General features: G+C 42.5%; 1 protein-coding gene across 3 annotated transcripts in view; it reads right to left on the bottom strand.

Moving 5' to 3' along the window:
• Window positions 1–5,413: 5,413 nt before the first annotated feature.
• tasp1 (taspase, threonine aspartase, 1) overlaps window positions 5,414–15,003 on the bottom strand; it is a 31,902-nt gene continuing 22,312 nt past the window's right edge. Inside the window, exons 12-15 of one of the 3 annotated variants that reach the window (XM_030070666.1) lie at window positions 14,815–14,922; window positions 12,943–13,016; window positions 6,864–6,924; window positions 5,414–5,913 (exon numbers count right to left, since the gene is read on the bottom strand). In XM_030070666.1, coding sequence (XP_029926526.1) covers window positions 5,867–5,913; window positions 6,864–6,924; window positions 12,943–13,016; window positions 14,815–14,922 — 290 coding nt within the window. In that variant the 3' untranslated portion in view covers window positions 5,414–5,866. Of the gene's footprint in view, window positions 6,925–11,279; window positions 11,681–12,942; window positions 13,017–14,814; window positions 14,923–15,003 lie in introns of those variants that run through there. The other 2 variants (XM_030070667.1, XM_030070664.1) reach the window with 2 other exon arrangements.

Raw genomic sequence — 15,003 nt, 5'->3', positions numbered from 1 at the left:
TTTATCAAAATATCTTGTGCGTAAATATCTCATGAAATGCCGCTGGCGAGGTGTTGGGTCAAAGACATCTTGACATTTCATTTTGTCCATATCGCTTAGCCCTACTTACCCTTTATGAACATTGTGGCAATTATCTCTCCTGGGTGGATATTAACAAGCTTAGTGGAATATCACCAGTGAACTGGCCCAGATGAGGTGGATCAGCTGCTATTAGATTCTCACCCTGCTGTCAAAGAAAATTCATCTCAGGGAAAAAAAAAAAAAAAAATATTCTACCAATTAAACTCCTCCAACAGCTTAAGCCAGTGCACAAGACTTCCATTAGTTCCATCCAGTGTGGCTCTCAGGCCAGGCCTTTTGATGGGATTGTGATATTTCTTCAGAGGGTGAGGAGGGTAAGGTTCCCCTGAATGCGACTCAAATTCTTTGTCTTTGGCATGTATCCTCACATTCCTGAGTAATTTCTCAGTGTGTACACACACACACACACACACACACACACACACACACACACATACACGCACACACATACGCTCGTGCACACACTGAATGCTGCCTTTCCATAGTAGGGACCTCTGACCATTCCCTCTCCGCTGAGTGCTGTAGTCATTGTCACACAGAGAAAGCCATTCATAGTGCCCTCATTCCTGCAGTCCTGTGTATGGCTCAGCTGGCTGAGTGCTGGGCTTCTCTTTATAATGCAGCAGGCCCCAGCACGTTCCACACCCCTCAGGCACTCCTTGTAACCTCCTAGTCGCTTCACTATTCATACAAAATTCCTCTTCGCGCTTCCCTCACTGTATCTTGACCCATTTATCCTAAATACAGCCTTTATCAACAGCTTATCCTCATATACCTGCTGTCAAAACAGTTTTTAAAGCTCTGTTTATAAAATGGTAGTGCTTTGCTCACTGCTTTTCCTGCATATTGTCAAGAGACAAGTGTGTAAAAGATCTCTTTTTAAGCTGCTGCCTTGTGTCATGGTTTCCATCACCCACCCCACCCCCACCCCGCCAGTAAAAGCATGGTTCGAGGCTAAGATTACAGTAACCAGCATGGATGGTTATCTTAGCAGAGCCGACTGCTGAACAGGCCATGAAGATCAAAGTGAGGTGTTCGTCTTTATTTTGAAACATTAGGTCCATGCTCGAATTGGTGACATACCACCGCCACCTCCTCCGTGTTTCTCCTCTCCAGACAGGCTCCACGTGTCTGGGGAGCAGGCAATTACACCTACACCCTCCTCAGTTTTCATCCCTCACATCTACTCCTCTTGCCACAAACACTATCACCGCCAGCTAAACAACAGGCAGGTGGTATTCAACCCAACATGCCTGACTTTGTGTAAAATTAGATTGCAGAATTTGGAGAATGAGGAAGATTGGATGTTAAAGGATAGATGGAAATATGCCTGGGACGATATGCAGTGAAAGCGCAGTAAAACTCGTCAGGCTTGCTGTGGGGCCTCAGGGAGGCCTCACTTCTCTGTTGCTATTTCCAGGGCTCTCCTCTGGTATGTTTCAAAGGATGCAAAGCACCATATTAGTGGTATATTGTCAAGGATGCAAAAGGGGTCATTAAGCATCATCAAGATATGATTGTTGGTATTTTGCCTCTATTTTTGTTAAGAGAAGGAAATTATGTTCAACATATTTACAGCGTTTTTGATCCAGTCTGACAGCTCTGGCTCTGGCATTTGTCAGTGGATCTCCAGACAAGAGCGTAACTGTGGGAATAAGACAATAAAAAAGAGTTACAAGAGAAACAGTGGTGAAAAAAAAAAATATTGGAAAAGCTCATCCGTTCATTTGAAAGTTCTTTAAAACTCAATTGAGAGAGACCCTCGATTTTAATAATATATAAATAAATAAGCAAATGGAATAGGATGACAATTATCAATTACACGCAAATGTGTTTGAAATCATAATCTTGAAAATATTATGAAAGTGCTGATTTTCAGTGTATAATGTAAAGCATTCCATGAAAATGGAGCACAGAAAGTAGAAGCAGTCTTTCCAAGTCCAGAGTTGACATGAGGGATCATGAAGCACTAAGCCAGCCACTGGAATGAGTCATATAAGTACATGAAACCCAGTTTAGCACTGAATAAATAATAGATGGGTTTATTCTGTAATAAATGCAAAAAGAAAAGAAAGCACAACTGCCCTCTTTCTAACTTTCTAATTCTTGAATTTTGATTTCCCACAAGGAAAAGTAGAGGCAGGGTGGTGACTATAAATGAATGTTTGCTTGCAAAAATGTTTATCTCCAAGTTGTGCTCATTTCTATAACAGGTTGTTGTGCAGGTAATACAATTTCTTAAAAAAAAAAAAAAATCATACCAGAAAGCTAATGCATAGTCAATACTGGCTTTTGTGACAAACTTTTGCACTTTGGATTCAGACAGTATGTTAGATGAAGCATTACACACAATAGTCAGTTCCCAGAAAAGGCATTTATGTGTTTTTGCCAGTGAACTATTGCTGGAGGTCACTGTAGGGGTTCGGGTGGGTCTACAGCCACAAAGCAACAGACTGGGTGCATCGTGGTAGGCAGGCATCTCTTTGTGTTGTGACGCGGTGCAGATGTGGCAAAGCCATTTTTAGCCTCTCGCCCTCACTCTTTCTTTCGCTCACTCCCTCATTCTGCCACTTTATGGGTGGTGTAGTACATTGCAGGAAGTGTCTGGGCCGCAATACCGCAGGGCCCTCACTGCATGGCAAACCTAATTAAAAGGTTGTATTCCGTCTTCTAATCTGGAATAGCTGACCTGGACTAGGAGGTCGCTTATCTCTTCACCCCCACTGTCCTCTCTGCAAAACAGGGGTGGGGCGGCTGGCGCTGTGCCTGCCCCAGGCTTACATCTTTGGCACAGAATCAGGGGAGGAGGAGTGGGGAGGGGGCGCAAACATGTGCGTGCCCGGGTGTGCAGCTGAACAAACAGGTCAAGTAGCTGTGGAGCTCCTAAAAGGGCACGGCGCCTTACTTAACCCCTGCTGCTAGGTCAGACCTGAGATGCTGCAGGGCTCTCCAGCCTCAACATCTACAGAGGAACAGAAAGGAGAGCGCAGGCACAAAAACAATGCATCATTCTCAAAAGTTCCTGCACATATTGTACAAATCACCTTAAGCCTGAATGAGATGCAATCAATATTTGTCATTTTGTCGAATGGGCTGAGAAGTGCAGGATTGGCTTGAGGTACACCTGCCCATTGTTGTTGTACTTGTCTTGTGTGCTATTTTAGACAAAAGCTAATATAACATGCGCCCACTCATAAAATCATATACACACAGCTGTTGGAAAAATGGGGACAACAAAGGAAAAAAGTCCTGCTTTGCCCCCTAATAAAAGAGTTATGATATTCAGCCATGCCTTTCATTGAGCTGAACTTATGAGTAATGTACAACCACAAGTTTTATATGCTCTGCTAGTGATCCATGCTTACACTATTTGCACTCAAATGAAAATGAAGTTACAATTCCCTTTAAGAGGGTGCAGTTTGTTCTTGCTCAGATCATTGCATAGAAAAACAATATTCCTTTTGAGTCAGCGTGACCATACAGCAGATCACTGAATTCACCACCAGGAGAAAACAGAGTATAGAGAAGTTCTGCACTTTGCCCAGAGGGGTGTATAAACCACTATGAATGCAAACACTGCTGATGTTTGAAATGCTCCTCTCTCTCCTGCTCTCACGCTGAAGACAATAGAGAGGATCCTGATGTGCAGGGAGGTGAGAGACGTCTGGTTGCTCTGATGCCCTGCGGTTATTTCCAGCTTGGTCTACTGTTGTCAGACAAAGGCAGGAGTGCCCTGTGGGGTTGAGTTTGTTTTTGACCGTGTGTGTGTATGTTGTCATGATGTTAGATAGTGGCACAGTGGGGCAGTAACAGTGGAGAAGGGGGGGTGGTGGCCCTGAGGTGGCAGGAGGGAGGGGGGAGTGTGAGCGTGGAGGCTGCATGGCCGTGATTCACTCTGACAGCACCGCTTGGCATGTGAGGACAGCAGGCCAGGCAGGCAAGGCTGCTGCCTTTGATCTTTATTTGCTGCACCGTCTGTTTTGCATTTAAGAGTCTTGCTGAGCGAGAGGCATTGGATACACCTTGAATGGCTCAGGACCCTGTCCACTTTTAAAGACCCAGGATCCTTTTTCAAAGCTAAGGGGATCCAGGAGACAGAGATGATGTTTGAAGGAGGGCTACTGTGCTGAATAGGGTTGAGGGTCGCCCGGCAACGCAGATTAGCTCTGATGAAAAGAAGGTGCTCTGTAACAACACGTAATCAAGCTAATGGAGAATAGTGTGAGGAGCAAGGTAACACATGCCTCCTTTTAGATAGACCTTCAAGATCAAACCAGGGTCAGGAGGCTCTGAACAAAAACAAACACGCACAGCACCTCGCCTGCCAACCGTCGACCGCCCCTCCTGACCTGTCAGCTGCAGTTTGCACATTAGTGATGTTAAAAGACTGTGACATCTTCCACCTGAAAGCCAAACCGGCTGGCGATATCATTTGTATAGTGTGCAATCCCATAACCAGGCACGGGGCACTGACAGGGAGGCATCTCTTCTCCGAGAACAGAGAATATATTTATCTGCCTCAACATCTCTATTGCACATTCCTCGGAGACACTGCAGTGGCCGTGATCCAGAGCCAGCAGCTGGACAAACTCTTGCTCTAGAGACTGATACAATTGTTAAAAATAACTTCTCCAACTCCTCTGTAGCTATTGCTCAGGACATTGCCTTAACCTGGAACTAATCTGACAGTGTTAGATCCTTACAGGGTTCCCTTCAGGCTGGCTGGGAACAGGGGAAAAACATTACACCCAATTACACCTATTAATGAGTAATCAAAAGCTAAATAAACACAACTTAGAATCTTAGAAAAAAAAAAAAATCCAAATCCAGGGGACATAAAATAATGGAACATCTTGCGGTTGCCTTCCACATCTCTCAAATAAATTATAGGAATGTGACCAAAGCTGGAATGTCAAAAACAACTGGAAAGGAACATCTTGTGTCTGTGCGTGTGGGAGAGGAACATGCCACACATTTTTAATAGTCATCAGGCTTCTAAAGAAACAAACACATCAGATTTACAATATATTCATTCTCTCACTTGAAGAGGTCTGCTCGCAAGCCTTTCTGCAGGATTATTTCCCACTCCAGCCATCTTCCAGCATGTAATTTATTCCGAGACTATACATTTTTGGCAGCCAACAGTCCAGACTATATGATGTGTGCAACTGAAAAGAGGAGGGTAGGCGTTTAAGCTGTCCATTAGCATTTAAAACACAAGTGCCCTCCAAATATTATGTGTTTTCCCTTCAAAATGAAAGAGAAGTACAGTAAGGGTATTTCAAGTCATGCAGTTCAAGAGTTTAGATGGCTTTGACACAATTGAGGCAAATATCAGCAACATAGACTTTATTTGCTTTTGAGCACTGTAGAGAGCTGTGCACATATTACTATGTCAATAGCTTATACCATTTTTATATTAAATACAATTTCAAGTAAAGATACAATGAGCTGTATTATAGTATTGTTGAGACTGAAATTCTTAATTCTTCTTATCACTAACTGAGTGAAACAGCAAAAAACATATAAACAAACAAACAATAATCCCAACAGAAGTATCAATTTAGACCCTTATTCCTTTCAAATACAATACTCAACAGCACCATTTCATGGGCTTTACAAATGCATAAATTAGTTTGTATCAATTCTCTTCCTCTCTTAACAAGAAAATACATGTCTCTGTCAATGTGACTATACAAATATAAACTGTATTTTCAAAGGGTGACTAACAGTCATGTTTGGTGAAGGGGTCAAGTACTGCTACCTGAGCACTTTAGTTTCAGCATCACACTGGAAGTGCATAGCTTCCTGCTTCAATGATCGACCCTACACCTGGCAGAGAACAGAGAGTGGCTTAAGCTCTTGTTTTGTACATGCAGTTCTCATTATAATAACTTTGTATTCACATTTTAAAACAAATTTAGCAAAGCAGTAGAATTCTAAGGCTGTGATGGTTATAAAATTCACTATGATCTAAAACACATAATGCTACATTAAATATACGGTTGGTTTCATGACAATTTTTGTTTACAAATTCATGAAAGTGGGTCACGTGTAACTTTAATTGCTGTTATCATCATTGGTCAGCTCTCACTGCTATAAATGCCTCATTCACAACTACTACAACTGTCTGGGGTGGCAGGCATTCCACAAGGTGCATTCTGACATCCTTTTTTAACTCGAAAAGTATTTGAACGACAAAATAAACAGTCTTGCATTTAAAGTTCTTAGAAGTTTGAAAATAGCCACATCTGTTAAGCAGTACAAAAGAACATGGATATCCACCCTGTTTTCCTAAAATCATAGCTTATATACAATCGTAAGGACGGCGCTTTTAACTGGAAAAGTGTAAGAGAAAAAAAAAATGGTGCATCAAGGCAATGGTGCATCAAGTCTAAATCCAGGTGAGACTGGAAAGCTTGTGGGGTGTGGGGGGACAGGTTGGCATAGAGTGCATGCTGGAGGCAGACAGTGGCACAAGGAGGACCTGGTAAGTGCACTAAGCAGAAGCTCACAACAATCCCTCCTTCCTGGACACCTGTTAAAACAGCTAAAGCTTGTTACTTCTGGCCTTGCAAGGGCGGCAGGGAGTGTGGGCTGAGTGGTGAGTGTTAGTGTATGTGTGTGTGTGTTTTGTTGTGTGTGTGTGTGTGTGTGTGTGTGTGTGTGTGTGTGTTCATGTTACAGGTGAGTGCTAAGGGTTTGCATTGGAGTAGCGCAGGAGAAGCCAGCAGACAGGGCGGGTGCGGCTCACTCCACTATGCTCATCAGTCGACACACACCTCCCTCAATGGCCAGCGACTGCCCAGGAACAGCCCCTGGTGGTAGTCTGGATATGTGAGTCTGTGAGGCAACAGAGAGAGAGAGACACACACACACACAATGAGATATACAACAAAGGGAAGAGACTCAAAGAGAGATAGGGCTGAATGGAGAAAGAGGAATAAACAAAAAACAGGAAAAACAATCTGCTGGCAGTATAAACACTTGTCACCAGCTCTTGGATTCCCATTATATTTTTAGATCAAAAGTGAACCAAATATAAATATCAATTTCACGGTCAGCAGTATGGAAAACTGTGTGGATTAATAATTTTATTACACAAACAGGCTCAGAAAGAGTCACATTTTTACTCAACGCTTGGGTAATAGACCTCGGTTTTGATAAGAAGACATGAAACTGGGTCATCGTAGCACCAAAATAGCAATAGGATACAACAAGTACAATTGAAATTAAGCAATGATACTGCAAAGGGGGGTATAAAACATAACACAGACAGAAATGTCAGTGTTAAAGAATATGTCATGTTTACTTCATTCAGAGAAATCGTTTACTCTTTCCTCAGCTGTTGGAAGTGACAAGAAACTGTAATAATTGGTTTGGAAACAGGTTTGTGTTACGATAAACTTATTTGGTTCAACTCAATAGCATGACAGAAAGAATTCTCTGCAGCAGTGATGCAGAACAAATGCATAAAGGGGAGCTTCTGCAGTAGCAACTACTGTCACATCACTAGTAGGCACTCTTAAAGTACCCAGATGGCTGGTAAGTATTTATAGACAAAGACAGAGAGTAGGTGGAGAGGGGGAACAGAGTTCTAGTGTTTTGTGTTTGAGCAGAGGGAGAGGAAGAAGAGGAGGCGGAGAGGGGGCAAACACAGCTGTGAGGCTGAGAGTGAAGCTTCCACTGGGGATCAAAGGTGGCTGACTATCGCTGAGCCAATAATGGCAGTCATACTCCTTCCTCTCGATCCACAGAGGTTAAAACCGGCCCCTGCCCTGGGGGAAGAGTCCCTCGGCCCGCTGACCAGGCCACAGAATAGGCATAACGTCAGTCCTCCGGCCCCAGGAGTCCTCGTCTCTGCTGGGCCCTTTTTTTGTTTTTCGGCCTGAACTATGGCCCCTGGCACCCAGAGGGCAGCTGTCACTACCGTGGGACAACAGCCAGACAAGGCCAAGCACACATGGCAATACTCTCAGGGGCTATTATGCCTCCAGTGCCCCTTTCTCTGTTCCACGTCTTCCCTTCATCTTTTGAGGATGGGGTTAAAGAGAGGGCTTGTTTAAACTGTTTAGAGTGAAGACCTGTCAGAGAGTCACAATCAACTAAGGGTGACATGCTAAATGTTTTCCCTTTTGATGTTTGTATGTCAGAGGGAAGGCACTAGCTACACTCTTAAATTCTTACCAGCTTGAATGCGCAGCTGAAAATACACTACTGGGCACATTAGGCAACTAACTGGCTGTATAACTTCATATGCTCTGTGAGATTCCAGCATCTGATGACAGTAAATGTGCTCCAAACCTCACCCGTAGATGCAAACCTTGCGCCTGCACGGTTGAGATGTTAATTTTTGTTTCAACCCGACACCGCAGAAAAATTGAATTAGTGAGCAGGAAGACTCAAGGGCTTTCTAAACCAAACAGGCAAGTAATTACCCAACCACAGTGGTAAGGGCAACATTTATATCCCCAGGTTTCAGGGCCAGAGCAGTCAGGCTGAGTGGTGTGTGTCAGACAACAGGTGTCCTCACACATTTGTGACATCAAGCCTAATCAACACCAAGACACAGTGTCACTATGTTGCAACTGTGTGTGTGTGTGTACATGTGGGTGTGTGTAGCACCATGTTACTAATTAATAACCACACATTTGTTGCCTGTGCCTATCCTCTGCCTGTCTTTGGTATCGCTCTGATTACAGATTCTGATTAACAGCTTCCAGCACAATCTGATTCACTGGAAGGGAAGACTTTAATCCTTTTAGTCATTCTGCACCAAAGCCATCTGCAATACAAGCTGGTCCCGCAATACTAAGACTGACTCATCATTGTGGAGCCCTCACTAACTGGGCAACTTCTTTTAAAGCGTGTCTGATGTGCCAAAATGCCAAAACAAATTGAGCATCACAATATTATTTTTCCCAATACTGTGCTGATTAACTGTACTGATGCACTGGTGTCGATATGTATTGCTTATGCACTTCATTGTCATGTAATGACATTTATATTTTAGTACACCACTTTAAGTAAGAACATTGCGCTAATTCTGTTTTAATTTGGAATTGGGATTTTGAAGTAAATTATTTTATAAATTGTGTCCATTTCTCACACAGTTTATGCAAATATGTACATTTATTAGTATGTATTAGTTAAACATTAAGCTTTGTTTATACATGTTCAGTCAGTTCTACACAGTACTACAATGTATCATGACACAAATCTTTATTGTGACCCATGTATCAAAACTCAAATAGTATTTTAAGGGCCTTGCCACTACCCTATGCTAATTATTATTACTTAAATCAGAGAGTAAACAGTTTCTCCATAATGTATCACAAGTTATTATCCATGAACTTGTCTTATGAATCCCTACACAGGCATCCAGACTTAAAGTGAGACACACTTCAAGGAAATGGGCCTGGCAGTGGAGAAGGAATGGAGGAAGGTATTAGGATAGCTAGATGCCTGAACAGAGACACAAAAAAACACACACACGAACCTACAGTGAGCCTGTTGTCAGCTTGTTACCCAGTGATTGAAGTAACCACATGACAGAGCTATGGTCGAGTCAAAACATAACGTGAAAAACACAAAGTTCCATTGTATCTGATGGCGAAAAACAACATGCTTTGGTGATATGAATGTGTTTAGGAGCTGGAAAAGCCGCACATTAACACCACAGAGGAGGCCAGAGGATAAATATAGCTCAATGACTATGCTGCTGCTTTTATGTTGTGGTTTTCACATTCTTTTCTTGGGGAAGAAAAAAAAACAAAACAATCATATGCCATTTATTCTCCATGCAAGATGGAAAATAAAAACAAAATGTACCATAATAGAAGACATTTGTCATGTAACAGACAAAGCAGACAATAGCCAGGAGGCCTAAATAGCATGCAGTTTGAATTTCTCTGGCTTTAGATAATTTGAACAGCAACCAGCTTCATAGTGGTAATGATGTCCAGGAGGAGGGAACTGAGCCATAGAGCACCGCGGTGCTGTGGATCCATCCTGCACTTCTCTTTCATCTGTCCAATCATGACAGACAATAAAACAATAGCCTAACTGTTTCAGCAGCACTACCACTGGCCTCTCCATGCAGCTCAGTGGAGCTCTGTAAAACACGGCTTGATGTGCTGATGTCTTATCCAATACAAACACAGGTGAGCGTTTGAATGAAACCAGACGCGCTCTCTCCATAGTGCTGCTGTTTTGTAGTTTTTTTCACAGTCCAATGTCAAATGGATTAGGACACAGATTCCCCTTTTCCCAGAAACAAAAACACCTGATTGAAGAGTTAGAAAAAAAAATGAGAGGAGCCTGCCAGTGTATTGTCTGCGAGATTAGCCTTAAGACCTAAACAGACTGAGCAACAGCATGCCTCACCATTCTCCTGGTGTTTATAATAGCTGCGATTTATCACCAGCAACATATACATACAGATCTGAGTATCAAAACAATGCACATGCTATAGGGAGTATTACAAACCCAGTTTGACCTCTGTCCTAAATACTCCCACTATTGTGTATCAGGCTTTTCATGTTCTTATCGCAGGAGAGCAGCGGAAGGAGGACCTGACTGGCTGGTCAGCAACGCCCAGTGGGATGCCAACAGGAATGGGAGGAATGTCTGCAGAATAGCAGCTAAGGTTGTGGATGGAGCTGGCTGGTCCCTTTCCTCAACCCCTACATGCACACAGAACACACAAACCCTTGATATACCCAACCCTGCTGTAGGACTGGCCAAAAGGCCAAAAGTCATCACGCAGAGCCTTTCAGTGGAACAAATGGGCAGTTGTGTTCATACTAAACCCCAGAGACTCCTGGTCTCTGGTAGTTGTATAGAAGCGGTCATCCTACTGTTTTCCAAATTACTGGAAACTGGCACAGTCACAGACTCTGGAGACTGATTGCTTTGTAGCTGCTGTGACTTGTTAACTGGTATTTAATATTTGGTCATAAGGCATGTGCACAATGATCCATTGATTACTCAGATGGTATAGTTGCTGAAAATGCTGATATCGTAATTTATTTCCAGAGAGTAGAGAAAATGGCCACTTTCCTTCATGTAACACAATATCTGAAAATAAAAAAAATCTGAATGAAACAATTCATCAACCAAATTATGACTCAACTGAATTATCAATAGGCTGGTCATTTTTTAAGACATCTATTTAGAATTTAGGTGTAATTATTTGTCAGGACAGGTGCTGTGAATGCCACATCATGTGATACATAGGAATGTGTTTTAAGAAACCTGAAGCGTGCTAAACTTCCACACTTTGACACAGCACACACACTACATATCTACATGAATAAACTATCTCTAACTTGTAAACAAAAGACAATATTTGGTGATTCAAAGTGCCGCTGAACAGTATAGAGTTCACTGTGTTCTGCTCACCTTGTTAAGTTGGCACAGGCGTGAAAGGAGAGCTTGTATGCTCACATTCCCCTACAAAGCCCAATACACAGAGCACATTTAGCAAATATGCAGATTGATACTGATATCCCCAGTGGTGCAGGACTTGCAGTAAACTCTGTTCATGGTACTTCAGGACCAGGTAAGGCCAGAGTAGGGGGATGACGAGAGAGGCAGACTGAGACACAGAAAGACGGAGAGATACAGTGAGAGAGAGAGAGAGAGAGAGAGAGAGAGAGAGAGAGAGAGGCAGGAGGGAGGGAAAGCACTTTGAAATCTGAACCAGGGTTGAGCAACAGTGCCCTCTCTTCATACAGAGTGACAGAGCTACATCAGCAAAAGAAATCAGCCTGAGCTGAGCAAGTACACCACTCTGAGCGAAGAGACTTATGCATTATGCAGTGTTGCCTCAAACAATCATACACTGTTTACTAACTTTCTAATTATTAATAATAATCATTTTGTGTGAGCATGAGTTCACATATATCTTTAACTGGTGCTGGACAATGGTTGAAATGCAATGTAGGCCAACAACTGTCCACTAATTTTGTTTTGTTTTGCCGCAGGAACACTATGAGGATCTACATTGGGTTTTTAAAGGATTTTAAGTCACAATCCTGTAAACTAGGTCTTGAGTAAACTAATGTGCATAACAAACAGGGACACCCATTTCCTATCTGCAAGAGAACAGTAGATCCATGAAAAAAAACACATGGAACTTATTTTTCTAGTCACATTAATTGTTAATTTCCTACTTACTAAAGCATTTCTTTTAAATTAATATCAAGCCTTTCACAAAACATACAGTTTCCCATTTCTTTTCTGACTGTAGCCAGTTTCTGCTTTTATATAATACTGCCAACTGGGCAATTTGCTTAGGAGCGATAGCCAAACAACAGGCAGGAGTCTGGCTCAGGTCCACCTTATTTTATGCAATCACATTTCCTATTCCACAGTCCGACACATTTCACAAACCTGCTCCAATGCTGAAACCAGCTTTATTTTTCCATAAAACTAATTTGCTTCTTTTATCATATTTTTCTGATTACCATCATCATACATTCTACAAAAGCTGACGTAAAACAACTGTCATGGGACCTGGAGCAAACATATAACTCAGACTGCAAGTTATTAAAAGAGGAATCAAACTACCACTCAAAAACTATGAAAACAACACACCTGAGACAACTTGAAGCCAGAAATAACTTTAAGCCATCCTCAATGACACATAATGATCATTCATTTTGTGAGCATGCCAAAGTGTCTGTTTGTGATGATTTTTTTGTAACGCATCCTGCACACTGCGATGCTGGCCAGACCCCCTGCCTGTACAGTCTTAACAACGTATTAATGAATTAAAGATGGTTATGTTCAGTGCATGAAGTTTGAGAACGAAGTCTCTTCAAAACTTAAGGCAATTTCTTTTGTTTGTCGGCTCACCTTGGCTTTGCTATCTTGGGCAGACATGTAGCCAACACACATGCTCTCTGTGGTGTGACTCCATAGGAACTCCACTGTGAAAACACACACATAAAAAGGTTAAACAGTGTCTCTCACAGAGTTCAGAACGGGGAAGAAGAGAAACGGAAGAATACAAAAGAAGGGAGAGAGAAGAGATCAAGAGAAGGTGTGGGAAGAGGGAAAGGAACGTCTAAGTTAGTCATTCAGCTGTGGTTCAATTTCTCTGTTACACAATCAATAAAGTCTTCCCAACTGCCGGAGGAAAAATGGTTCAGTTCGACAGGTGGCAGTGCATGCTTAAATGCTGCAAGCACGCCTATAATACATCATGAAAATATATGGCAGCAGTTGCAACATAACTGCAGAGGAAGGTGGAACTCGTGAGTTGGATGTGAAACTTAATTACAGCGCCAAAAGGATGTGGTGGAGATACAGAGGGACTGTTCGGTCTTGTAAATCAACACAGAGCCCTTCCCTGTCCGCTGTAATCTGATCCAAGATTGTGGAGGCAGTCCACACTCTTTCACAACACGGTCTGCAATCCACAAACAGGAACAAACAGGGCCTCTGCCAGGTGCTGGAAAGGGACAGTCAATCACTGTCCAAGTGGTGTTTTGGAAAATGTCATCATTTGAGCTGATATAGATAGCGTGAACAGCACTTCACTGGTCATCAGCCATTAGTGTCAATTCAAAATGAAGATGTCAACCCCTCCTGCTATAGAGGAACAGCTGCTCCTCCCTGTTCTTTGAACTTGAACAGTGCCTCCATTGATTTATGTGTAACTGAGGTCTCAATTTACAGCATTGTTACAATTAACACTCATTTCAAAAAAGTTACAAATTTATAATGTTTACTCTGCAAACACCAGCATTAGTGATAAACAACTCCTTAACTGCTGCTTCCACTCCATGAAAAATGACAATATCATCCCTCTTGGCAGTTGTAATTCCTGCTTAAATAGGAGCAAATGCTTCTGACTCTTTTTCTTTCAATGTGTTTTTTCCCATTCATCATGATGGAAAAAGTGGCCAGGACGTTCTCTGAGAATGAACCGACTCTGCATAACAGCTGATATTCCACTAAGCTTGTTAATACTCGTCCAAAAAAGGAGAGACAACTGCCATTAATGTTCATAAAGGGTAAGTAGGGCTGGGCCATAGGGACAAAATCAAATATCATGATATCTTTGCCCCAGCGCCTTGATATCAATATTGTGATGGCATTAGTGCTTTCATGAGGTATTTCCACAAAAGAGATTTTTGATAAAGAATCTCTAGTAATGTGGCTCCAAAGACCAAGCAGATAGAGGCAAATAACAGAACAGCTAGAACAGCTTGAATTAATGTGGCTTTTAAAACAAAATTTAGTCTTGTATCACAATATTGATATTATACTGGTATCACCCAGTTGTACTTGTGGGTTTGTGGCTTGAAGATGTGGCCTGAACAGAGTAAATAGAAAAGCACACAGGCCGACAGAAACTCCATGACGGTAGCCTTGCGAAGGGATGGGAGCGTTCCCAGGGGCTCCAGGTAGAGAAACCAGATCCATCAACACAAGCAGCTGGGCTTGGCAATGTGGAGAAGGTCTCCACTTATCTTAAGATTAGTGGTTGATTGTGTAGTGGGAGGTCTCTGTTTAAACCTGAGACGAAGGGTGTGAAACCAGAGCCTGATTGTGCAAGTTAAAACACAGACCACCCGCCAGGAAAGTAACAGCGCTTTCTCTCCACCCCCCCCACCCCCAACACCTGATGATGGATTTGTAAATATCCACCGCCACTTTACCTACCACCAGTTGTGACATGGGGTTTGTGTGCGGTTAGGTTTGAAATGATTAATGTCTTACCCAGTGCTCCCTGGATATCTTGAGATGGCTGAGCCTCCACACATCTGCAGCAGCGTAAGACAATTACCCCACCCAAAACACGATCCTCACTGGCCAGAAAGGGTGAGCCTGGACACACAAAGAAAACATCACACTCCAGATGACTGAAGGTGACAACAAACTGGCAAAAACATCAGGTTTTCACCTCAA

Source organism: Myripristis murdjan, chromosome 15 (genome assembly GCF_902150065.1).
Source record: "Myripristis murdjan chromosome 15, fMyrMur1.1, whole genome shotgun sequence".
Lineage (NCBI taxonomy): Eukaryota > Metazoa > Chordata > Actinopteri > Holocentriformes > Holocentridae > Myripristis > Myripristis murdjan.
This window is presented reverse-complemented; position numbering and strand designations above follow the sequence as displayed.